At 55.3% G+C, this 26,290-nt stretch overlaps 1 protein-coding gene across 1 annotated transcript in view; it reads right to left on the minus strand.

Moving 5' to 3' along the window:
- Positions 1 to 26,290, minus strand: part of GLI2 (GLI family zinc finger 2) — a 251,203-nt gene that overhangs the window by 24,594 nt on the left and 200,319 nt on the right. The window contains exons 4-5 of the mRNA XM_032250612.1: positions 16,650 to 16,852; positions 12,749 to 12,934 (exon numbers count right to left, since the gene is read on the minus strand). Coding sequence (XP_032106503.1) covers positions 12,749 to 12,934; positions 16,650 to 16,852 — 389 coding nt within the window. The remainder of the gene's footprint in view (positions 1 to 12,748; positions 12,935 to 16,649; positions 16,853 to 26,290) is intronic.

Raw genomic sequence — 26,290 nt, forward strand, 5'->3', positions numbered from 1 at the left:
ATGGTGAGGACTGGAGAAGTGAATGAATGTAAGGTGTTTGGACAAGTGAATATGAGCACTGAGCAGAGTGTCTTTACCATTAGGTGCAGAGACCAGGGCTGGAACCCAGCAATGCTTACCACACGACTGGAGTGTGCATGAATCAAGTGAGCAGCAGTTCAGTGGCCTCTCACCAAGGAAGCCCACCTGGGAAGCCAGCCCTAGGTCAAGAAACAGGGCTTGGCCAGTGCCCACAGGCCCCCTGCATCTTCCAACCCAAGGGCAGCCGCTCTCCTGGCTTCTAACAGCTTAGTGCTGCCTACTTCTGAGCTTTGTGTAAATGGAATTTTAAATACGCTTTCATATCTGGCCTTCCTCATCCACATGGTCAGTTTGTACGATTCATCCACGCTATTGTGTGTGGGAGATGCTCGCCCATTCCCACTGCTATGGAGAATTCCATGGGGAAGGGAATGAATGGAAGTCAATGCTCCAAGGTCATGGGTCATGTTGTATCTGAAATCAACACTAAAGTGCACCCCTGATAGGGAGTTTGCCAAGCAGAGGTCTGGATGGCTGTGTGGACACAAGGATATGCCCTCAGCCCTCGCCAGCTGCTGTCACACACCTACATGACTGCAGAAGGAAAATGGCCTTGCCCCTGACAAGGGGCACAGGCTCTTCCACTGTGGTTCCAGACTGCGCCCCCTCACGGTGCCCCATGAGGATTCTAGGTCTCTCCCCTGCACAAACAGTGGCCTAGAAACGGTCTGACAACATTGCTGGATGACTCTCCACATGCCAAGCTTCCCACCTTGTCCAGACCCTCCCAGGGCCAGTTTCTCTTTTTAAAGGGCTCTAAAATGCCGACCACCAGGGTGGGCATGAGGTGTAAATTAGGTGATGCATGAGAAGTGCCTGGCCCAAGGCAGGGCACAGTAAATGCTTGGGCCTGTCCTTGGCTTTCTGGACACCTGCACGGAGTAGCCTCTTCTCATGTCTTGCTGGCCCCTGCCCACCCATTCTCCTTTCCATGGCCTCCATGTTCCCCATGGGCTGGTGGTGTCACCCATAAATGATGCTGGGGGCTGCTCAAGCATATCCATGTTTGTGCTCAGCTGTTCTGGGCTTATGATGACTGCTTTCCTCCCTTCCGCCTGCCCAGACCTGCTGAGACCCCGCCTGGGTGTTCCCTCCTCCAGGCAGGCTGCCCCGACTTCAGGGTCTGGCTCCTTGGGCCTCCTGCTCACAGTCTACATGGCCCCTTGGCACTCCCAAAGCTTTCCTGATGGCTCTCACCACTGGCCTCAGGGCTACTCTGAATCATGCACGTGTCAGTGTCTTGTCTCCATAGCTGCAGGAGTACTGAGGGCAGGGTGTGATGGCCTGCAAGCCTCTGAGCCCCCCTCCATACATACCAGTCCCCAAGAAGACTGTGTGAGGGCAGAGCCCACACCCGCCTACTGAACAAGCCACATGCCCTGGGATCCATGCTGAGCCCTGGGGGCTACCATGCCCGGCCCAGACTCACGCTTGGCTGCAATTCTGAAAAGACCCAGGGATCCCTGGGGAGGCTCTTTCCTGCCAGACCACCAGGAGAAGCACCTCTCCAAGGCATGGAGAGGACAGAGGACATCCAGGACCATTGGGCCAAAAGTGGCTTCCAGGGTTTTCTGTCCTAACAGCCTCTTTAAGAGGATGAGGGGAGTCTGGGGCTACAGAGGGGAGTAGACAGCAAGCAGCCTGGGATGAAGGGATTCTGGGTAGAGGGACAGAGACCTGGGCTGGACCAGTGGCCTGCGGTGGGGTGACATGGGGGCTGCACACTTGGTACCCCGGGCTGGATCCATCACTCAGCTGCATGACTTGGGGCAAATTGTTTTAACTGTCACAGATTCCAGGTCTTCATCAATGACTCCAGCATAAAACCAGTCCCCTGCCAGCTCTGGGGTTACTTTGACCCAATGGGATGATGGGTGGGGAGGTGGCCCGGGCACTCCAGAGTGGCAACAGTTGGGACGCTCATGTGACCCAATACTTGGTAATCTTTATTTTCCACAAGAAGAGTTAAGTGATTTTAGGAAAGCTCCCGGTTGGAAAAAAAAAAGGTGAGTTAATCAGAACATTCTTTTCTTTCGACATCCTTGTAAGCTAATCTTTCTGCTTTTGCTGTTTATTCTATTGGACTACAAAGACTGGGGCTTACAGATATTTTAGTAAGTAGAGCTACAGTGGGTACACAAAACTCTCCACAGATGCTACTGGGGATGCCCACTTGTTCTGGCCCCACAGAGGGGCCAGGGCACAGCAGGTAACTCAGACAACTCCTTTCTCTTATGGCAGAAAGATCCTGGGCCACCTGCCTGAAGATAGAAGGAGGCAGGGAGGCCCATGGAGTAGACTACTCCACAGCCAGCCCGAAGGCTGCACTGCAAATGTGACCACCCACTCTAAACAGGGATCCAGGACAGCAAACAGGGGCATCCTGGCCGGAGTGTGTTCCTCTAGTGCGGTGTCTGCATCCTGGCCGGAGTGTGCTCCTCTAGTGCAGCGTCTGCATCCTGGCCGGAGTGTGCTCCTCTAGTGCAGCGTCTGCATCCTGGCCGGAGTGTGCTCCTCTAGTGTACTGTCTGCATCCTGGCCGGAGTGTGCTCCTCTAGTGTACTGTCTGCATCCTGGCCGGAGTGTGTTCCTCTAGTGTACTGTCTGCATCCTGGCCGGAGTGTGCTCCTCTAGTGCAGCGTCTGCATCCTGGGTGGAGTGTGTTTCTCTGCTGCAGCATCTGCATCCTGGGTGGAGTTTCTTTTCCTAGTGCATCATCTGCATCCTGGCTGGAGTGTGCTTCTCTGCTGTAGTATGTACATAAACACCTGCTTCTGAATCCTTATGCAATTAATGGTCCAGTGACAGCCGGTGTTTCATGAGGCTTAGACCCGCTGACTCATTTAACAGCTCCCACCATCCTCCAAGCAAACCAGATTTGCAGATAAGCAAGTATGCTTGGGAAGTTAGTGACTTGCTCACGGTCACAGAGCTACAGAGGCAGGATTTCAATTCAGGTCCAAAGGAGTCCTGCTGTCTAGAGTTTTTCAGGACTCAGTGTTCCCTCTCCATCTTCAGAGAAGTCAGCTAAGGCCCAGGGCCAGGAGGACTTCCCCTCCCACAGTTTCCGACCTCCCATTTTCAGTGGCTCTGAAGAATGAACCTTCTCAGAGCCAGCTGCGTCCTTGTCCTCTCCTCCTATCCGCATGGCAGCTCCCGCTCACCACAGCCAGGCTCACACTGCTGACCTGTGCCTGAACCAGCTCTTCCTACAGGCCTGAGCTCAGCACATGCCTGACACTTGCACACTGGCAGAGCGGGAGACCCAGGAGTCAGCCTTCCCTCCTCCCTTCCACCACAGTGGAACCCACTAATGTGTGGGCTCGTGAATGCCTCTCAAAATCTCTCGTTTCAAACTCCACCCCCAGCACAGCCCACCACTTGCTTGGATCATTCTGGAGCCCTCAGCTGACAACTGTCCAATCCACAGTGCTCATGGCCAAGAGAGAGAGATTTTCAACTTGGAAACAGGATCATGTCCCTGCCCTCTCCCCAAAACTTTCCAAAGCTCCTCACTGCTATTACAAAGAAGGTCTAGGAGGCGGCCCGTGGGGTGCCCTCACTCCAGCCACCGCTCTCCTTCCAGCGCCTCTTCCCTGTCACCTGCACAGGTACTTGCGCAAGCCGCTTGCTCTGCCTGCAGCGCTCTCTCTGCTCAGACCTCAGCTGAGTCATCACCTCCCTTGGGACACCCTCCCTGACCTCCCTAAGCTGGGCAGATCTTCCCTATGCTCAGGCCTCTCTCTCCAAACATGGGTGGCTCTGGGGAGCTTGCATCCCCTGCTTGCTCCTATCTTTCTCACCATGCATTAGGGACTCAAATCCTTTTCCCGCCAGACCATCCCCAACACTCCAATACAGGTGGCACAGCCATGAGCCCAGTGGGAGGTGCCAAGGGCTGACCCATGGCACAGACGGGACATGCTGAGGAAGAACAAATGCACAGACACCTAAAGACAGCACTTACTCAATGCTGTTATCACATGTGCTAGGACTCCTCCGAACTTTCAAGTGTGAGGTAATTTAATCTTCACCACTGCCCCATAAAGAAGGGGCTATTATGCTCATTTTACAGAAGACAAAACAAACGGCATTAAGTAACTTGCCCAAGGTCCAGGGACACCAAAACCACCTGCCACAGGGCCTCATGCCCAGGGTGCAGAGGAGGAGAGGTGTCTCAGGGCGACAGGGCATATGACTGCAAGAAGGCACAGGGAGGGTCCCCTGAACGGGAGGGGGCCCGGGTGGACACACACACACACACACACACACACACACACACACCAGGTGGACATGTACACACCCCCCAGGCGAACACCCCAGGTGGACACACCACCCCCAGGTGGACACACACACACTCCAGGTGGACACCCCCCAGGTGGATACACACACACACACACACACACACACACACCCCAGGTGGACACACACACCCCAGGTGGACACATACACACACCCTCCAGGTGGACATGCACACATACACTGCAGGTGAACATACACACACATACCCCAGGCGGACACACACACATAAACACACACACACACACACACACACTCTCTAGGTGAACACACACACCCCAGGTGAACAGACACACACACACACACACTCCAAGTGGACACACATACGCACACGCATACCCTAGGTGGACACACATATACATACCCCAGGTGGACACACATACACACACTCCAGGTAGACACACACACACCCCCAGGTAGATACACACACACACTGCAGGTGAACATACACACATACACCCCAGGTGGACGCAGGTACACACACACCGCAGGTACACACACACACACACACACACACACACACATACACACGATGCAGAGGCTCATAGACAGCCTCTGCCACTGGCCTGTCAAGCCTGTCACTTTGTGGCTTCCTTGGAGCACATTTACTTAGCTTTCCTGAGCCTTTCTTTCCCTATCTGTACAATCAGGGCAGTGTGGCTTGCTTTGCAGGGCTGTTGTGAAGACACATAGAACACCAAGAATAGTGCCTAAAACCCAGCGGGCATTCCAAAATGAAGCTGCTAATGAATATGGCTTCTTCAAGGGCTAGGAGGACTGTTCCAAGGGGCAGGGTGAGCCTCCAGTTAATAATGGAGTGAAGGACAGCAAGTCTAGAAGTGAAGATTGGGGCACGCAGCAACACAGCTGTCATTAGACATTCATTCACCCGCTTCCATTCGGCGTCCTCTCAGCTTCTGGGTTCTTATTTACTGAGTCCACTCCCTGTCAATCCTCACTTCAAAGGAAACTCAAAGAAAGATGCAGAAGTGAATTCTCTGAAAGATTCCTATTACTTACAAACGGAGTGGCAGATGAGGAAATGTGAGGAAAAACCATCAAACACGATATAAAGCAAGAAACCCACACACATCTTTGTAATACATTTTTTAAAAAGATTCTGCTGCTAATATTTGGATTCCCACCCTCTTGTGTGCCCCTAACAAGAGGAAACAGGCCAAATCTGACAGTGATATTCATCTCTGTTATCCCTGCCTCTCATGGGAAATATGTTTATTAATGCACCTCTTCCCTTGATAAATTACTAAATAGAAAGAAAAGCCTGGCACTCATCTCCCGTGGTTTCTCCTGTGATTTATGACCGAGAACACGGAGTAGTCATCTGTGGATGTGCCTGTCTTAATGCCGGTCGGCCACGGGTGACTGGCCACCTGCCCACCCTCACCTGGGTGGATGCCGACACCACCTGCCTCTGGACCCTGCTTCACTCACTAGTGCTTTCTGTTGCTCATTTACATGTTCATTCATTCATCTGTCAGCCCCCACCTCATGCAGTGCTGAGAGTATGCCAGGCATTGGTTGGACATCATGGGGACTGCAGGCAGGGAAGACTCTGACCCTGCCCTCATGGAGCTCACGGTGTAGGAGAGAGGTGAAGACAGAGCCTCGAAGCACCAGGCAGGATTTGCAAGGTGCCATCTAAGCAGGATTATTCTAGAGAATCCCAAGGTGGTCCGGAGGGAGATCATGGCTTTCCCTGAGGCAGTGGGAAGGGGAGGAGATGTAAGAACAGGCCCTGGACACAGGCCGACCCAGGTTCTAACCCTGCTTGCACACTCTGAACTGGGTAGCTGTGGGCAAATCAGTGGTTGTCTCACGCAGAATATGAACTACCAGCACCCACCCCAGGGGTGCTGTGGACTGATAACCAGTATATCATCTGTAGCTGTGGGTGGACTTCCATGGAGTTGGGGCTGGGGATCCCCCCAAGGCCTGCATGCCCAGGAGCCTGGGCTGAGGGGCAGGAAGAAAGAGCTTCATCCTGGCACCGGGTCCCGGGAGCCTTCTCTGTGCCAGATGCCATCCTCAGCTGGGGGCTGGGATGTGCTGTCACCAGGGCCAGCAAGACACAGCCTCGTAGCAGACTTCGGGTGCCCTGAACCCTCACTGGCTAAAACGTGTTCCTACATGGCCCAACTCCCTCACCCAGATATTTTCTGGCTCATCGAGGAGATGCTCTAAGGAAATTCGGCCTGAGGACCTTAATGCCCCCACACCTAGCTGTCCACAGCCCTCTTGCCTCCTCTGATTGGGGAGTAGCAAGAGTCTGCATCATGGAGCAGGAAGATCAGACTTGCTGGCACCAAGGCCTCGCTGAGTGAGGAACACAGAGAACCAGGCCGCGCCGCAGGTTCCTCACCTGTGAAGGGGCTTCGTGAAGCCGATGCGGTGGGACAGTTTGTGTGGCTTTACCAGATAACCCAGAGACACCGCTGAGCCTGTGCTTGCACACAGCCCCACCGCCTGACACTGGGCCCTGCAGTCTGCCTTCCTTTGCCTCAGTCTCCCTTCCTGCCTCAGGCCAGGCAAGGGATCCTGCCTGACTTGGGCCTCTGGCAGCTCCTCCACCAGCTCTTCCTGCCTCTCTGGGTTTGATCAATGTAATTGGTTTCTGAAAACCCCCCGGATCCTCAGGTGGCATAAAAAACAGGCGTCAGAATGGAGGTGACATCCGAGCCAAATTAGTGTCAATGTGACAATAAAATGCACAGCTTGGAGGAAGTATGAGCTGTAAACAGACAACATTTCAATCGGAAACATCTCAATCTTCTCAATGAGGTGGAGGGGGGAGGGGGTGGCTGTTCTGTTGTTAAATCACCAATATTCAACAGCATAACATGAGAAAATTCCACGAGGGCCCGGGTGACAACCGGTGAATTCCTCGCTCTCCAGGGAGCTGCTCAGCAGAATGATGACCTTGGTTCCCTGACTGGTTCTCTATCACCTTCCCATGCAGCAGCACTCCTGTCTTCCTGCTGTAAATCAGGCCCTCTTTAAGAACAAGAGGAAATGGGCCTTCACCCACCACCAGGACACCAGGGAAGGGGATTTCATCAGAGCCTGGGAAATCCGTCTGTCCTGCCTGTACCCGGCCTCAGCGCCCTGGGAGGAACGCAGGGCTTGGCTTTCCAATCCCACAGAGCCCATAGAGCCCTCTCTAGCTTCTGGTCTTTCTTCCACCACTGCAGTGTGATCCCAAATGCAGGCTGCACAGACGGCCCAGATGAGGTTATTTGAGGTTTGATGGAGGCAGAGACAGGAACATCCTCCTCAGACAGGGATGAGGTTTTCCATTTCAGGAAAAAATACAAAGTTCCATTTTAAGAAACATTTATTTAACCCCCAAAGGTGAGTCTGTTAAAAAAAATATTATTAAATATACAACCGTGCAGGTGGCAGTCAGCTAAGGTTTGCAAACGGGTGTGCTAGGGACAAGGTCCTGCAGGATGAGGACCCACGTGGAGTTCCCACCCACCTCTACCCGCTCGCCTTCCTGCCTGGCAGAGCCCTCTCCATGCCTCAGCTGGACACTCAAAGCCTCCGGAAAGTTCTCTCCCCTGCAGTGCTCCCTCCTCTGGGTGCTGAGAAAGGAGGCTGGGTTGGGAGGGCGTCAGGTAAGGACAGCCGGGCATTCTTGGTCCCGGCCAGGAGCTCAAACAGGGTGTGCTGGAGCTCAGGCACCAGGAAGGCACGTCCCTAGATCTAGAACTGGGCCTGGTACACAGAAGGTGCCCAATCAACACCTGCTGAATTGACCAGTGTGTGTGCAAGAGACACAGAGACAGAGAAAGAGAGAGAGAAAGCCTGTTCTTCTGGGCTGTCCATGAGCTCTCCAGGCCTCCGCGCCTGCACAGAGCTCACATGCTCAAGGTCATGTGCATCATGGCTTCCTGGTGTGAACACGTGCCCCTCAGAGAGAGCCAGGCCCTTCCACAGGTCTCCTGAGCTGCACTGCTGGTACCATGGATGGTCTACACAATTTTCTCAATGAGAATTTGAGCAAAAAGAAACCTAGTGGAAACGCCCACTCACATTCTCTGCTGGGTGGTCTGGAGCTTTCTGGGAGGGACCAGCACAGACCCATGCAGCAGGCACCCACCTTTGAAAACACTTCCCCAGCTCCAATGGTTCACAAGGGGGGAGGGGCCTGGGGGACACCCCAGAGACAGGTCCAGGCTCAGACAGACTTGGGCCTGGCTGAGAGCCCTGGTGTGGGTTTCAGCGTCTCCTAGAGACACACGAGTAACCATCCACGCGGGCGTCAGAGCTGAGTTGCGAAAAGCATTTTTAAAAGTTGAAGTGAAAGTTCTGGTTCTAGTTGAAAACGGTTTTGGGAAAAAATGCATTAAGTAGCAACAAAAATAGGAGATAATCCTGGACTATTCTAATTTTCTTGGATTGTAACTGACTGGGAACAAAGAGAAAGAAGTCATCTGCTTCTGAAATCCACGGATAAGAAAAATGCCCCCACCTCCAACCCATGCCGGAACCGGAGAAACTGATATCCCTCCTCAGGCCGACTCTGGAATCTGGTGATGCTTCCCCCCTACCCCTGCATCCTGAAGCCAGATGCGTTCCCAAGGCAGAAGCGGAGAAGGCGTGGCGGGTGGGGTGTGATGAGTTAACCAGCAGACACTGGAGGGCTGGGAGCTCTCGTGCCCACTGCTGAGCTAACCCCTGCACTCCTCTGCCTTCCTGCTTCCTGGAGATGCTCAGCCCTGGGAGCTGCCAAATTCTGAGTGCCTGGAAGGCAAAGCCACTCCCCAGCCCCTTCCAGTCCCCTGTGAGCCAACAACTATGTTCCTTGAGTGATCCCTTCCTTAGCTGGAGTGCATCTTTCCATCCTAGTCTTTTCTAAGTGCCATTCACTCATTCACTCACTCACCTGACAGACACTGAGGGCCTGCTCCTGGCCAGATGTGCTCCCAGACCTGGCGGGGCTGGCCGTCTGGCCATATGTAAGGAGAAGCCCCAGCCAGTTCCAGTGGGGGGTGCCTTGGGTCCCGCTAATGCAGTGGAGCTAGCTGGTGGCTTGAGAGGCCTGGAGCTGGATTCTTGTGGAGTCTCAGGAGAAGGCCTAGGGCACTGTGCTTTGGACACTGTGCAGGAATGAGCTCAGAGAAGTATCTGGGGACCTGCAGGTGGGGCAGTGCATGGCAAGACTGCAGCGTGCAGGTGGCGAGAGGTGAGCTGGAGAGGAAGACCTCTGGATGGGGTGCTAAAGTCTGAATTTTATCCTGAGGAGGCTAGAGGCGGTACAGGCTGAGCACAGGATGGATAAAGAGGGGGACACTAGGTGAATAGAAGCCATGGAGCAATGCTACAAGGGTGACGTGTCACTGGCTGGCCTGGGAGGGGTGACACGCCACACCTGGAGGCCTGGAGGACAGGATGGGATGGATGGGAGACGGCAAGGAAAAGGTCTGGGAGGACCTGGGACCTGGGCCTATACAGCAGGTGGACAGAGCTGCCTATGATGAAGACACAGACTCCTGCAAGAGGGAGTGGACAGATACACTGGTGCGAAGAGGCCTGCGCCAGTGTTACTCCACACCTGCTATATGCCAGGCACTGGACCAGGCTCACACGTGCCATCTCAGTCAATCTGTTTAATCCACGCAGCTCGCAGGGCTTGGGATCGCCACCCCACACCGCTTCGGTCCTGTCACCAGCTCTGGTCCAGCTACCACAGCGAGGACACCGTGCAGCCAGGCCTGGCCTAGGCCTGCCCTAGAGCTCGCTGTACAACTTCTCCCCTCTGGCTCTGACCCAGCTGCTCTGAGCCCAAGTCCACCTGGCCTGGCTGGCCCTCCCTGGGGCCAGGGCTCATGAATGGTCAGGCGCATGTGCTGTTGGAAACTGTACCCCAGGGAAGGGGCAGATGGTGCTGGTAACAAACAGAGCAAGGCCTGGGGCGAGCTGCTAGATGCTGGGAGCCCATTTGCTCATCTTAAAGTAAGGAGCGTTATCTCTAGCCTCAGAAAGTGCCTAAGGGAGTTATGGAAGAATGTGTACAAAAGCACAGAAGAGAGGCAGCTCTCATTCCAATTCACTGTCTCTCATGTGTGCGCGCGCGTGCACACACACACACACACACACACACACACACACACACACACACAGCAAACACTCATGCTGCATATCACTGGATGACTCCTGGCCGCCTGGCTTAGCCTTTCCTGCTCTGTGGGGACATCTGCCTCATCTTACCCCGCTCAGCCATGATTTCTCTGCCTCATCCACTTTCCTATTGGCCTTATTCCACCCTCAGGCCCTTGGAGGAAGGGTCCTGCTTGGAGGAAGCTGACATTTGGGTGTGGCTCTTTGCACACGATCCTTCCTGCACTGGGCTGCTGTTGTTTGGTTTCTAACATCGGCAAGGAGCATGCTTAGCACACGACTTTCTCTCAGCGCCTCTGACACCTCACTGTGGCTCGTGGGAGTATCATGTAGGGCTGCTGAGAGGAGAGGGGAACAGAGCACACGGATGTGTGTGTGCTCAGAGGGACATCAGTGTCCTGCAGAGATGACAGGTGTCGTTGAACACCTGCGTGGTATGGTTAATCCTGGACTAAACACCATGCTGGGGAAGGCAAGAAGAACAGGACAGACACAGGGACCACATTCTGGTGGCATCCCTGAGGCATGCTATGGCCTGGTGAGGACCACACCCATGAGGGGTCAGCCTTGGAGGTCTGCCACCGTCTTCTTCCTGGGAAGCAGGAGATGCTCAAGATAGCTGAGGAGCCACGTGAGGCAGCTGCTGTAAGTATGAGGTAGGACAGGCAAAGAGTGAAGTAGGATCCCGAGGAGGGAGCTGTCCCAGTGACTGAGGGGGATAGGGGACAGGGAAGGAGGAGGCTTCCAGAGAGACTTCCCAGAGGAGGAGAGATGTCAGCCAGGCCTTAGGGAAGTGAAGGGCTCCCCTGGAAGAAAGCCCTGGGCGAGGGTCAGGGTGAGCAAAGCGGGGGCGTGCACCCTGAGTCTCATGGCCCCACCTGGCCCCACGTGACTTCCCGCCAGCCCACCCCCAACCTGCGCAGGCTCCATGGCCCTGTAGGCACCAGGGCTGCCCCTGCAGGACAGTCTCCCTGCAGGCTTCTGTCTCCTTGCCATGAGCTTTCAGGGAGTGAAAACGCCACCCCAGGGAAGGCTGGAGAAGGCTGGCTCTCCAGGAGGCACCTGCCCGTCCCTTGCTGTGGCTTCCAGCTTTGCTGGCTGCCCTGCCTCCCTGTGTGTCGCAGGCCAGGGCTCCAGGACCTGCAGGCGGAGTGGCACTGACTGGGGGACGGAGGGGCACTGAGCCTCCTACCCTCTCCACTCTTCCTTGAGAGGGACTCCATGCTGACCCCAGGGCTCATGGTCAGGGGGTCACAGGCATCCCTTTGAAAGCAGCTGTGAGGATGGCATTTGGTAGGTGGGAAGGACTTGGTGTCTAGCAGGCACCAAAAGCTTCATCTACCCAGGATACCTGACTTCCCTCCTTCCCACCTACAGCTTCCCAGTTCAGTTACCAACTCCATCCTTCAAATGCTCAGGCCCGAGACTCCGCGGTCAAGTTCAACTCCCCTTTCTCTCAACTCCATATTCTAGCTGGGAGCACATCCTGTGGCTCTACCTTCACCGTCTTCCTGAGACCTGGCCCCTTCTCCCCACCTCTACCAACTGGACCCCTGCCTCCATCTTGCCTCCAAATCAATTCTCACATCAGCACGGAGGGAGATTCTGTCTGTGAGTCAGTCAGATCTCTTTTCTCCTCTGCCCAGCCTCATCTCCAGTGAAAGCCAGCCTCTTCCAAGGTCTGCTGGCTGGCAAGACCCCGCCTGGAAACTCTGGCCGCATCCCCATTCCCACCCCTCACCGCCCGCTCTGGCCTCCTGGCTGTTTCTTGAGCTCGGCAGGCCCACCGCTGCCTCAGGCCCTTTGCACCGCAGTTTCCTCTGCCTGGAGCACTCACCCCCAGATTTCAACTTTCCAGTGAGGCTTCCTCCGACTTCCCCATTCCAAACGGCACCCTGCTCACCAGGTGCCCACTTCCGGCCCCTGCTTTGTTTCCTGGTCCATTTGTAATTGGCTACTTTGACATGTAATTCCCAGAGCTGCCTAGCATCTGTAAGTTCCCGCTTCATTGGCTGTGGTGTCTGTGATGCTTACAAGGCTTCCTGGCCCATGCTGACTCAGTAAGTGTTCAAAGACTCAGTGCCCGTGGACAGCAGCCCTGGAAGGCATCAGAGTACAACCCGACCTCTCCTTGAGGGCCATCGTCCCCAAAAGAAACAGCAAGTGACCTCAGCCTCAAGGGAGGACCCACTGGCCCCATCCTCAGCCCCTCGGGGCTGGCACTCACCGTCCACTGGGTTGAGGTAGTCGTGGAGATGGGGTGCGCTGGCAGCACCCCCGCTCTGCATCAGCAGGTCCCCATAAGGTGCGGGGTGGCCCGCCACGAGGGTCATCTGGTGGTAATAGTCTGAGGGGGTGGTGCCTGGAGCAGGGAGGCCAAACAGACCCCTCTCCTTAAGGTGCTCCTGGGCCACTGTGGGCAGAGGGGAGAGAAAGAAGCCATCAGAACCTGGCACTGGCCACACCTTTTCCTGCCAAAAAAAGAGAAGAGAGAAACGCACACCTGGTGTGGGGGGTTCTTTCCTTGGCACTTCACCCCCACCACCCCACTGCCTGCACCGTGAAGGTCCCGGGCTTGGCCAGCATGAGCTGGGGTGTTGCTGCTGATGGAGACCAGATCCTGACCTCCACACTCCTCCATTTCATCAGATTCATAGAACAGGAATCTGCCTCCATGCCTCCATGCCCCACAGAATCCCGGAGCCCCAGGCCAACAGGATCCCATGGTCCAGCAGAGTCTTCAAAGTTAAATGGAGGTGCAAACAGAGGCATCTCAGCGGCACGTGGCTGGGCCAAGTCAGTTTGTGCCTGAACATTCAGGGTGAGGTGGCTGCCGAGGCGCCAGGCCTAGCCAGATAAAGCTCCTGGCCTGCACATGTCCTTCTCCCTGCAGCACAGAGCCTTGGGGCTGCCTGCTTCAGCCTTGAGGTCGGCCCTGCCCAGGGCTTAGGCAAGACACAGCGCGGATGAAATTCAGAGCATCTGAGGGAGGCTGGCCCTCAGCAGGGTGGTGTCAGGAAACGAACGGGAGCTCGGAAGCCCAGCACCTGCATTGAGAGTCCACAGGTGTGCAAAGAGGGCAGTCTGAATCCAGGGAGCAAGCTCCTAACCACTGTGCGCCACAGCATCTGTTGCCAGCCTCGGCAAATTCCAAATGAGCTCTCATGCGCTTGGCAGAGAGAGGAGACCAAGCCATGGAAACTGCCATCCTCTGCCTCCTTCTCGCCAGCTCCTGCTGCATCTCCTGAGAGCCCAGGCCTCCAGCCAGGCTGATCGCCCACGGCCTCTGCATCCCCTGTCCATACCTAAAGTGCCCTCCCCTACTCCTTCCTGCCTACCCACCTTCCCCCAAAGCCTTCCCAGGAGATCCCGTTTGTCCCAGTCACATATGGTCTGGCAGACACTGCCTCGGATCGCTGATGAGCTTCCAAGACTCACACGGCAGGCTCTGGGGCTGGTACCAAGCAGGGCACACAGGACTTGAGTTCAGACCTCCTGCCAGTGGCTCTTGAACCTGATCTGCCATCCTTGGTCACTTAGCAGTTTGGCCCAGGGCTGGTGAGGCCTGAGGGTATCTGGTCTACTTCCTGCAGGAGTCAGGGCCATGCAAATTAGCCAGGTGTCTGCTGTGTCGTGGGGCTGTGGGTGGGTACGCTGGTGTTCCAGGAGCTACCTCAGTGTTTATCTGGAACTCATGCACAGCATGGTGCTCCATCAGTCGAAGGCCTCTCCTCCAGGGGCAGCTCCATCTCACCACCTCCAGCTCCTAATTAAAAATTTTTTTTTTTACAGACAGGATCTCACTCTGTTGCCCAGGCTGAAGCGCAGTGGTCACTGCAGCCTTGAACTCCTGGGCTCAAGCGATCCTCCCACCTGAACTCCCCAAATACGGGGATTACAGGCATGAGTCACTGTGCCCAGCCCACCTAGCTCTTCCTGGGCTACACTGCAGTGGGTGGAATTCAGCGTCCCTGGTTCCTGAGCCTTTCTAGGAGGGTGCTCTGTTCCTTCCTTCCTCCCATGGACATCTCTCTGGGCCCTCTGGCCCCAGCCCTAGGAGAGCAGCCAGGTTCCTTCCGCCTCTTCCTTGGGAGCCCTGTCACTATGTGGATTAGTTTCCCGGGGATGCTGTAACAGATTAGCATAAACTTGGTGTTAACTGTTGTTAAAACAACAGAACTTTATTCTCTCATAGTTCTGGAGGCCAGAAATCTGAAATTAAGGTGCTGGCAGGGCTGCACTCCCTCCAGACGCTCGAGGGGAAGATGGCTCCTTGCCTCTTCCAGTTTCTGGTGGTTGTCAGCTTCCTGCTAATGGCCACAGCACTCCCATCTGTGCCTCTGCCTTCACATTGCCTTGTGCCTGTGACCCTGTATGTCCCTGGGTGGGCGTGAATGTGTCTGTCTTTTCTGTGTGTGCTTGTGGGGATACCTGTGATTGGATTTAGGGCCTATGCAGGTAATCTGGGATGATCTCTTCAGCTTAAGGGCACTAACTTAATGACATCTGCAAAGCTCGCTATTCCAAATGAGGGAAAACCCAAAGGTCTGGGAGTTAGGAGGTGGACCTGTCTTTTGGGGGGCACCCCTCAACCTGTAGTTCAGGAGTAGCGTGAAGGAACACCAGCCTGGTCACTGTCCAAGGGGACGAAGGCTGGGGAGTTGACAGTGTTAGTTGAGCTGGGCAGAACCTGGAACCTGACCTGTGTCCTCTCTCTCTTGGCCAGCCCGTCATGGGCTAGGCACGGTGCTCATGCCTGTAATCCCAGCACTGAGTCCTCAGGAGTGACATGGACAGGGCTGGGCCCACTGTCCTCGAGACATCAGCCGGGCAGCACAGGCCTCAGGGCACCTCAGCTTGCTTAAGGCCACTCAGGGGACACACGCAGAGTTCAGGGCTGAGTTCTGACCTTAAGAGGCCATTTTGGAATAGTGCCACATTCCGGCTAGCCATTTGACAGCACCCTGGCTACGGCCCTTTGCCTTGCTTGGTTTCTCTCTGGTGAGAATCAGGCAAAGTGCAAGCCTCCATGCCAGGAAGATGAGTCAATGCTTCAGGGAGACTTTCTGCACATTTGAAAAGCGGAAGCCTCTTTCATTGTGAAATTCCAGCTTGCACATTCTCAGAGCCAGGCTTCTGCTTCAACTCACGGTCACGCCCACCAGTTGGAAGAGGATACATTCCTCTGGGGAAGAATGACGGTAGTGGAGAATGCTGGACCTCGTTTCCCAGAGCCTCTGCCCATGGGGCTCTCAAGTTCAAGTTGCAAACGTCCTCTAGCCTGAGGCGTCAAGTCTCAGCTTCGTGTATTCTCAGAAGATGAACTTGGTTACTTTCAAGGATGGGAACAACAAGTGGCTAGCAGAGTGCTGTCAGGGGCGGCACGGGGCCACGCCATGCTGAGAATGGAGATGCACTTCCCAGGGAGACAGCATGGGTGGGACTGGCCCCGAAATGTCCAGGTCACGAATATGTGTTTGCATGTGTCTGCCTGTCGGAGGGGCGGGTGAGGGTTAGAAGTCTAAAACTTTAGATCTGCTTTATGCATATAAAGACATATTTGTTCCATGTGACCCTGCCCTTTTCTGGCTGAAATTAGTCACACCAAGGGTGGCCATCTGATCTTTGAGTTGGGCCAATCAATTTCCTCTCTCGGACATCTGAACTGACAGACACAACGCCACAGCTTCATCCCTGGAGCCCAGGGCCTGGGCTGCCACTTGGTGGCCTCCTATGTTAACCTACAAGGGGCAGATCTAGCAGAGACGCAGAGAGCAGCCAGCCCACTCCTGCACGAGACACCCCAACACAATGTCCCCTTTCCTAACACCAGCTTCTGCAGATGTTGGTTAATTACAACCAGTGGTTCTAATCCAGGACCTATCTGGATAGACCCTTACTGTTATTATAATGGTAAATCATATATGGTTTGCATGCAAAAGGGTGCTTACCAAGGGCTCTTTAATGAGCATAAAACCCAAAAAGCTGGTAGTGTGTGAAGGAATGCCAGCTCGGTCACTGTTGAAGGGGACCAAGGCTGGAGAGCTGACAGTGTTAGTGGGAGAGAAGCTGCCTGCACCCTGCCCCAGTGCCCTAGCTGCCCTCCCCCATCCCCAGACCCTACTCACCGTCAGCAGGGCTGAGGCCCCTGGCTGCAGAGATCATGGAGAGCGTGGGGCTGCTGTGCACGGAACGGAGGTAGTGCTCCATGTGGGGGTTCACATATGGGTGGGGGGCGTTGAAGGGGGAGTCCCCAGGGCCAGCCGGGTGTGGGGAAAGCCGGATCAAGGAGATGTCAGAGATGACAGGGCTGCCGCTCAGGGTGGGGGGCCTGCAGAGACAATGGGCAGCTGTCTAAGAAGGAGGACACAGAGAGAACCCCACCAACACCCCAAAACTGACATGGATCAGTCCTTGTCTCTCCTGGAAAGAGTCTCCAGAACAACCTACACTTATTACTTGCTCCACCGACATCCCTTGGTCATCTGTGAATTAGAGTCTGAACTCTCAAGCATTAGCCAGTGAATGCAGACCGAAAGCTCCATGCTGGTGCGTGCGCCCCCCCGCCAGTCCCACACTGAGAATGGACCTTGTACCCGCAACTGGACTTGCTGGAGCACAGGCACAGCAGGCCACCAACACGTCCCAGCTGCACTGTGGCTTCCCCAGTGTCTATTCAGGGCTGGGCACAGGCCTGCATGCTAGAAACCTGTATGAAAAAGAATATAAAAATACTAATACTACAGGTAAAGCTCAAGGAGCTCATATTCCTAACAGGTATGTGAGAAAGAGAGGGAGCAAGAGATGTCATACAAGTGGAGAATTTCTGGCTTCAGAATTCCTGGATGGTTGGTTGCTGGCGTGACCAGCCTCAAGGTCAGGAGTCAATGTGAGTTTTGAAATCGGTGAGCCCTAACTAAAATCTTGGAATATCTCCTCACTCTCCTTCTGTAGAATTCCTCCTAAAGCTAACAGAGCTGCCCTTCTGAGATGCCCCAACAGCCAGGCATCCATTTGGTTTGGTGCCCCTGGCTTGGGCCGGGATGGCCAGGGCTCAACCCAATGTCCCCCAATCTGCCCACCGAGAGCCATGGAATCCACTCAGTGTGACCTCCGGCCCTTATGGCAGGCCTGCTGACCTGCAGCCTCTATGCAGCTGCAGGTGTATTTCGAGGTAGTCTACTCCAAAACTCACTTGTTAAAGATGAATCAGACTTTACAGTGAAGCAGCTGCAAAACCACAGCTAAGTCACCAGCAACCACATTTACCAAAATTTCATTTTTAATTCTTCAGCCCATAATTTGACATTGTGCAAAGTAAAGAGAGTGTCTTAGAATCAGACAGGCCAGGCGCGGTGGCTCACGCCTGTGATCCCAGCACTTCGGGAGGCTGAGGCAGGAGAATTGCTTGAACCCGGGATGAGGAGGTGGCAGTGAGCCATTGCACTCCAGTCTGGGCGACTGCGTGATACAGCGAGAGTCTGTCTCAGAAAAAAAAAAAAAAAAAAAAGAATCAGACAAACCTGGGTTGGAATCCCAGCCGAATCATACTGTAACTTCTCCAAGCCTTAGTTTCCCCATTTGAGGAATGGGGATCATAATAGTGTCTGTTTCATAGTGTTGTGGTGAGGATGAAAGTCCCCAAAACTGTGCCAGAGACACAGTGGGCGGTCATGAGAGGAGAACTGCTATGAGAGGGTTAGAACCACACTTCGAGGGCTAACCCGGACGTGCCCGGGAGGCCCTCACAAACTTCACACTGGATTGATGCTGGACGTGAACGGCCACTGCTGGCATTGGTTATTTCAGACAGGAAATGATTTGTCCGCTGGCTGAGCAAACCAGAGATAATTACTGATCATACTCAATAGTGCATGAAAACTGGGCTTACGTTATAATACCAAAGAGGTAACATCCAGATGTCCTCACATCTGGGTTTCACAAACTTCTCCTGGGAGGCCGCCGCGCCGTGCCTGGAGAGAGTCTTCCGCTGCCTGGTTGCCTAGCTTCAGCAGACGTGACTGCCCTGGGCATGCAGATCCCACGAACCTGCTTCTGCCTTTTTGCCTATGCCAATCCTGGGCCTCAGATGCCTTCCTGCACCCTATACTGTGGTGGCCAACTCCTCATCCCTGTCAGCCAAGCAGGTGGCACCCTCCCTGAAGCCCCTTCTCCTGCCTCAAGATCCCTTCTCTCTGTTCCCCCAGGGTGCACTGTTCCGGGCTCAGGCTGACAGGTACATCTGCCGGGTTTCTGGGCTCTGCCTGGGAGCAGGGCATGTCCAAGGCACTTCTGCACGTGCAGCACCTGGCCTGGAACTGGCGCCATGCAAGTGCTCAGAGATACCTTCAGAATCAGTGACAGCCACAGTTCTGTGTGTCAGCCACTAAGCTCAAGGAATAAGCCAGAAGTCACAACCTCAAAGCGTTCTCACTCACAGGCTGCCTGTAGAGGTGGGTGCCTCTCTATGGGAACTGTACGAAGTGTGGGGGGCTTAACAGATAGCTTTTGCTACCTGTTAAGCAGGGGCTGCTATGCGTGCCCGGGAGAGGAGAAGCAGAACCAGACTGAATACACCCCTGGACAAGGGCAGGTCGTGACTGCAGCCGGATGACACTCACATCCTGCCACAGGGTGGGCAGGTTGTGAAGAGAAGGCTCTGGGAGAATGTCACCTCTCTATGGCTCCTGGGGGCAGACCTAGGCTGAAGGATGCAAGTTCTGGAAGGCTGAGTGTGGCTCAGCAAAATGCAGGGTGTCTACAGGCTGGGGGAACAGCTGAGTGCCTCCTGTCCTGACTCCTCGGTCCTCCTGGACATTCCAGGCAGGGCAGGTTCCCAGAGCCTGCAGGATGCCATCCTGGTTTGAGGTCACAATAGCCTGTGATCAGATGCCGGTGGACTTAGGTGGCTTGCTCAGGTCCCAGGAATGCCAGCCTCCCTGGCACCAGGGTTGCCCGGTGGGGTGTGCCAACCACAGCTGGGCACCCCCTGCAACAGCCAGTGATCACGTGGGAATTTCAAGCTACATGGTAAGGCCACACGACAGGCCTGGTCTGTCCAAGGTGACCCAGATCCCACCGGCCAGGTGAGCCTCCCCTGAGAAGCCTGGAGTGAAGTGTTGTCATGGCCACATGCACACCCCTGTCTGGGGCTGCGATGGAGGCAGCTGGGCCTGGAGGCGGCAGGTGGGGCCTGTGTCACACATGGAGGAGCTGGGCTTTCGTCTCCACAGCGCAGTTGCCACCATTTGGGGAAGGTAGACTCCACCTACCGCTTCCCACCGCAGGCATCACCAAGGGAATCAGGAGCCGAGGTGGAGCCCTGGGCAGCCTCTTCCTCTCTCAGGCCCTGGGCTCTGTAGGGACGTCCAGGGGTCTCTGCAGGGGTGGCTGGGCTATCTTCTCATGGCTGCCCCATGAAGTCAGCACTGGCTGTGTGCCCTGAAGGTGGGTACGGAAAAACTGCACCAACCACTGCACTTGACCACGAGCACACTGCGTCCAGACAGGAGAGTCATTCTCTATGCCGTGTGGCCAGTGATAGGCAAGCAGGAGCCCCCTCCAGTGGGCCTCGCTCCTGGGCTGGGGCTCCCTCATCCAGGCGCCGTGTGCCCCATCACAGCACTTCTGTCCAGGACTCCCTGTTCCCATGGTGTGACCAGGCATGAAGCTGGGAGAGGCCACTGTCCTATCCCAGAACAGATTCTATCAGGGACAGTGGAGAGATAGCCCAGCCCCCACAACAGGTCTCACTAAAGGGCACGGAGCAACCCTCGCTCTTCCCCTCTGCCAGGGAAGGCTGCGGTGCCGGGCCTGGAAGAGGGGGATCTGAGCCACAGAGCTGCCCCATGGGGACAGATGCAAATGCTCTAGGCATGCAGAGGGGTGGGGCAGGACACTGCGTTTGGCACTGCCTGCCCCTTTGAGGGGCACCAGCTCCCTAATCCTCCCCACGTAGCTGTGTGGCCTCAACCAGAATGCTGCTTCTCTCTGGTGCCTCACCAGGGTGGTATGAAAAGACCAGGGCTGGGCAGCTGGTAGGGGGTTTACACGAATTAACTCCCGTCCCTTCCCTCCTCGGCAACAAGCCAGCTTGGAATATAACAGGCCTGCTGACCTGGGAACCCAGGGCACACAATACCTGAGACAAAAGGCCCATTGGCCAAGGGAGCCATGAATGACTATCTAGACACTTCCTCCAGGAAGCCTCCCGAGATGTCTCTTTTGCACAGGACCAGTGAGATCACAGCTGTGCTCTTACCTGGCATCTCCCCAGGGCAGGGCCGACTGTGTGCCAGCCATCTGCAGGGCACATGCATGTATTTCCCTTTTGAATTCAAATAAAACATCCACAACACAGGCACTTTATGCCGACCTTGCAGATGAGAACACCCCCAGATATACTAGGTCCCTTGGCCAAGGGTGCTCAGACAGCAGGTGGTAGAGCCACAGCCAACTCAGGTGGGGCTGGCTGGAGCTCCTGCCTGCGCCCTGCACAGAGAAGTGGGTGTTCTTGATGACACTGGTTGGTGGTGAGCAGGGCTCAGGGTGTGGGTGGGATCAGGGAGGGGCAGCATCTGAGGCCAGGAAAGATTTCTCCCCACCGTTTCAGCTCCTCTGTCTCCAGTCCGCACCTCACCCCTATCTGGTCATCACACACAATCCTATCCCACTCTGTGGAGGGAACTGGAGCCCCCTGCCCCACTGGGTTGGATGACCGCTAAGGACCCAGGGGCACACGTGTTCCTAGAGATGGTCATCTGACAGACCAAGCAAAACCAGAGGAACGGCCAGAACTGGCAGAACTGCCAGCATCACACAGGCAGGCGGGGCCTGCGGGAGCTTCCCAGCAGCCTGAATCACAGCAGCATTCCGAACCACAAGTGGGTCTTTCAGGGCCCAGAGCCCCTCTTTCTTGCACACTTGTCCACATCCCAGGCCCCAGCCATGGGTCCCATCATGCTGGGTGATGCCAGCGCTGGTGAACAGATGACCGAGCCATGGAGACCTGACCAGGAAAGGCGATTTCTGGTGAAGTCTGAGCCACCACTTCAGGCTGACCCCAGCAGCAACCTCCACCTCCCTTTCTTCTTCCACTTCCACACTGCTGTACTGCACGGCACCAGCCTTGGTGTGAGCCGTGGCCATTCCGGCTTTGAATTCTGACAGCTGGACAGAGACTCAGAGACGGCCTTCAGGATGGGAGGCGGAGAGAGATCCAAGATGGCTGATCAGGATGGGAGGCGGAGCCGGTTGCATGAGCTCAATGTAAAGACGGCCACAGTCTCCTACGTCACAGATACACATGTGCACACCTCACACTCTCGTGGTCAAGCAACCAGCGACAGAGCCAGCCCTTCTGCAGGCCACCCAGCTCAGACACTGCTCCTATACATTGCCTTCTCCCTCAGTCCAGCTCTGAGCTCGTCTGAGCCTGATCCGACCAGTTGTTCCTTCTTACTTGTTCACACTCCCAACAGGGCTGTGCCTGGGGACCTGTAGGGAGCTCAGAGCCCAGGGGGAAGAGGCAGACCCATGAATCAGGTCATTTCAGGGCAGCATGATAAGGGCTCCAGCAGAGGAGTGATTTTCTAATGTCTGGAAGTGTGCGGGAAGGCTTCTCAGAGAAGGTGACTTTAGGCTGGGTCTTGAGGAATGAATAGGAGTCATGACGTAGTATGTTACCAACAAAGGAACCAGGGTGTGCAAAGGAAGGCTGGAGCATGAAGCTGTGTGTGTGTGTGTGTGTGTGTGTGTGTGTGTGTGTGTGTGTGTGTGAGAAGGTTATGCCTGACGGGGGTCAGGGCACAGCCCACAGAGTGCTTTGGACGGGGTCTATATTGAAACCACTTCCTTTGTGCTGCTCTGGGCAGGGGACACGTGATCTGAGCCCAGCTGATCAACATATTCCATATCAGAGATGGGCATGTGCCCTACACAGCAGCTTTGGCGGGAGTCTTTGGTTCTCTCTGTCCGCAGGGGTTGCTGAGCTGGTAGGGTGCAAGCATGGCGCTGCTGGAGGCCCTGCAGGGAGAGCCCGACGGGGAAGACGATAGAGAACTTCAGAGCTGTGGCTGACAAAGTCGTCAGCATTTGCAGAACACCTACTATGCGCAGTACATCCAGCAGGCCGGCAAGGCAGATTTCATGATCTCCATTTTAAAGACCAGGAAGCTGAGGGTCAAGGAAGTCAGTGACTTGCCCACAGCTGCGGAGCTGGAGTAGAAGACCAGCCTCTCTGCCTCTGTGAAGTCAGATCACGCACACTGACATCTCTAAGGGTCCACCCAGATGCAGGCTTGTGCTGGCTCCACCCTCACTGGCTCAGTTCTCGAGAAGTTACATCCCCTGGCAGATGTAACTTCAGCTTGTCCCCAGGCTGACTCTGGGGCAGTGCAGGCTGAGGGGGCCACCCCCACTGGTGGACAGAGCCTGGACTCTGACGTCACAAATCTGGGTCTGAATCATGGCTTGGGTGCTGTTGTGACCTCGGCGCCCTGAGTCTCAGGATCCCTTGCCTGCAGGTGGGGCAGCTGTGAGATAGGATGAGCCAAGCATGGAAAGCGTGCAGTGTAGCACCAGGCACTTAGTAGGTGCTCAACTAGTGCCCACCCCTCTCATCTAGCAGATGAGCAAATGGAAGCAGCTCAGAGGGTGGGGTAGACCCAGCCCACACCTTTCAGCATCAAATCTTAGGACCCTTCCCCATCTGCTGCCATGAGATTTTTGGTGGGAGGCAAGAGGAGAGGCCAAGTCAATGAGCACTCTGCAACAGTCATGCACAACTCAGCACCCAGCTGGCTGGGCCTAAGCTAGCATGCCAGACCCTCGGAGTGGGTGCTGTCCCTGGGAGCGAGAATGGCGGGGTGTGTACCTGGAGGGCATGTAGCTTCTGCCTGAGAAATGAGTAAGGCTTTGAGGGCAGGGGAGGAGAAGGGAGGGCGTCTGGCCTGAGCACCGCCTGAAACAAGGTGCAGGGGCAGGAACCGGCGTGTTCCTTAAGGAGTGAGAGAAAGGGAAGGAAGTGCAGGGATTGGGGCCCCCACGCCCCAGTCACGGGGCCTGCTTGGGGAAGCTGAACAATGCAAGGCTGAGGGCTTGCTGACTCATCCAGACTCAGCACCAGCCATCAGGGCAGGCTGTCCCACTCGGGGCCAGGGCCAGCAGAGGAGCCCACCCTTGACATGCCAGAGGTGGCTTTGCTCTGAGATCTGTGCCAGCCAGTGGGGCCAGACGGGCAGGAACAGGCCCTTTGTGCCCCACTTAACAGACAGCACTGCTGAGTCCCAAAGCACCAGTGGCATGGCCACGGTGAGGCCAGTGGCAGCAGCAGATGGAAACACAGGGACCCAGGTGCCCCCAGACTGGTCTAAGGGCTGTTGCTGATGAAGAAAAAGAGAGGCCCAGTCACTTGGGAGTATGAGCCTAGAAACCTTATCACTGGCCTCTTTCTCAGGGTGACTTACAACCTCAGTGGCAGCAGGGGAGGGGCCACAATCCCATGTGGCTAGGGCCTGCCTCTCCCCTCTGTGTCCTGTACACCACTCTCTGGTCCTTGGCACAGGCCATGCTTGCCTCTCATAGCTTTGCCCTGTGAAGTCTGCGACTCCAGTCTTGCCCTTCCCCTCTGCATCCCTTTCCCCAGTTAACCCCTGTTCTCCTCCCAGAGGTTCCAGCTCCGGGACCCCTCACCCAAGGTGCCCCCTAGCCCCAGGTCAAGGGCAAGGTCAGGCTCCTCGTGTGGTGCTTCTGTGTTAGATGGCTCCTTTCCCTGACTCTGAACATGTCCATCTCAGCTGATGACCAGATGTCATCAGCTGCGAGCTTACATGAGCCCTGTCTCCTGTTCATGCTCAAATACGTGTCTGCTGAATGAATGAATGAATGAATGACAGGGAGCATGTCCACGGAAGAGCACAGACACTGCAGCACAAGACCGGAGTCCCAGCTCAGCTCAGCTTACTCCTGGTTGTGTGGCTGGGAGCACATATGTGCCCTCTCTGAACAGTTACAATACTAATCTTACAAATCTGTTGTGAGGACCAGAGGAAAGGCACGTGGTGGGGGGCTCGTGAGATCTCCCAGAGCTATGTCCACGTTCTACCCCTGGAACCTGTGAACAAGAACTTACTGGGAAAAGGGACTTGGCAGATGTGAGTAAGGCAAGGATTTGGAGATGAGGAGATTATGGGTTACCCAGGTGGGCCCTACATCCCATCACGGAGTCCTTTTAAGACAGCAGAGTAAGATCTGAGACACAGGAGATGAGACGGCCACGCGACAGAAAGGCAGAGACTACAGGGATGGGGCCATCGGCCAAGGAATGCTGGCAGTACCAGAAGACGGGAGAGACAAGGACAGTCTCCCCCCAGGGACCTCTAAGGGCACACAGCCCTGGTGACACCTGGATCTTGGTCCAGTGATGCTGACTTTGGATTTCTGATCTCCAAAGCTGTGAGAGAACACATTTGCATTGTTTGAAGCCACTGAGTTTGTGGTATCCTGTTCTAGCAGCCCCAGGAAACGAACTCATCATGGAAAGTGTGTTGAATTGGCCTGGAGTCGGCCCTAGGGAGGCGGCAGACATCATCATTATTGCCACCGTTCTTCTGAGACTAAGGTCTTAGCAGGGCTCCCATATTATTGGTCAGAATAACCCAGGTTCCAGTAGCTGCTCCCTTTGAGGCAGGCTGGCAGGGAAGGGGAACTCTCATGCCGGGGCGCCCATGGTGGAGGAAGGTGTCTGAGCCCGGAGTTCCTACCCCCGTGTGCAAAGGGCTCTGGAGCGGGCTTTCCCACCCGCCTCCTGGATTTCACAGTCACTGACTCCCCATAGCCAGAATCCACCCAGTACACAGCCCCAACACGCCATTTCCTCCTGCCCCAGGAACGGCTGGCTTGCGTGCCTATACCAGCCCTGCCTTTGGGCCAATATGCCTACCACCCACCAGGATCACAGGGCCATGGGTGGGGTCCACAGAGCTCCAGAGTGGGGAAGCTAGGACCTTTTTGTCATTGCCAAGCTGCTCAGGGCCAGGTGCCCACTTTCTCAGAAATGCCGGGCAGGTATCCTCTAGGCCCACTGATCTGCTGGAAAGGAAGCTGGAGTCCCCACAGCTCCGCCTTGCATCTCTTCCTCCCCAATCTGGGACTTTTTTTTTTTGAGATGGAGTCTTGCTCTGTTGCCCAGACTGGAGTGCGATGGTGCGATCTCAGCTCACTGTAACCTCCGCTTCCTCGATTCAAGCAATTCTCCTGCCTCAGCCTCCTGAGTAGCTGGGATTACACGTGCACACCATTATGCCTGGCTAATTTTTTGTACTTTTAGTAGAGATGGGTTTCACCATGTTAGCCGGGCTGGTCTCGCACTCCTGGCCTCAGGTGATCCGCTTGCCTTGGCCTCCCAAAGCGCTGGGATTACAGGTGTGAGCCACTGTGCCTGGCCAAAACTAAGACTTCTTAGTGCCAGGGCAGGGCGTGCATGTGTCTGCCCTCCCAGGGCTTCCCTGTAGAGCAAGGCCAGCCCCTGCCACCCCCGACTCTAGAAACAGAGCTCCAGAACACTCCTCTGGATGGAATTCAGTCTCCTCCCCAGGGTTTTTGTTTGTTGGTTTGGGTTTTGGTGTTTTGTTTTGTAGGTGAAAATGTACGCTAGCAAGAGTGCTTACCATGTTTTCCATACATTTGTTTAGAAAGTTCTAGAAATCAAGTTCTTTCCAAAATGTACTAAGGGGATTTGCATTTTTTAAGAGCCATACGGCAAATTCTT

This window comes from Sapajus apella, unplaced genomic scaffold (assembly GCF_009761245.1).
Source record: "Sapajus apella isolate SASKATOON/1434 unplaced genomic scaffold, GSC_monkey_1.0 scaffold72, whole genome shotgun sequence".
Classification (NCBI taxonomy): domain Eukaryota; kingdom Metazoa; phylum Chordata; class Mammalia; order Primates; family Cebidae; genus Sapajus; species Sapajus apella.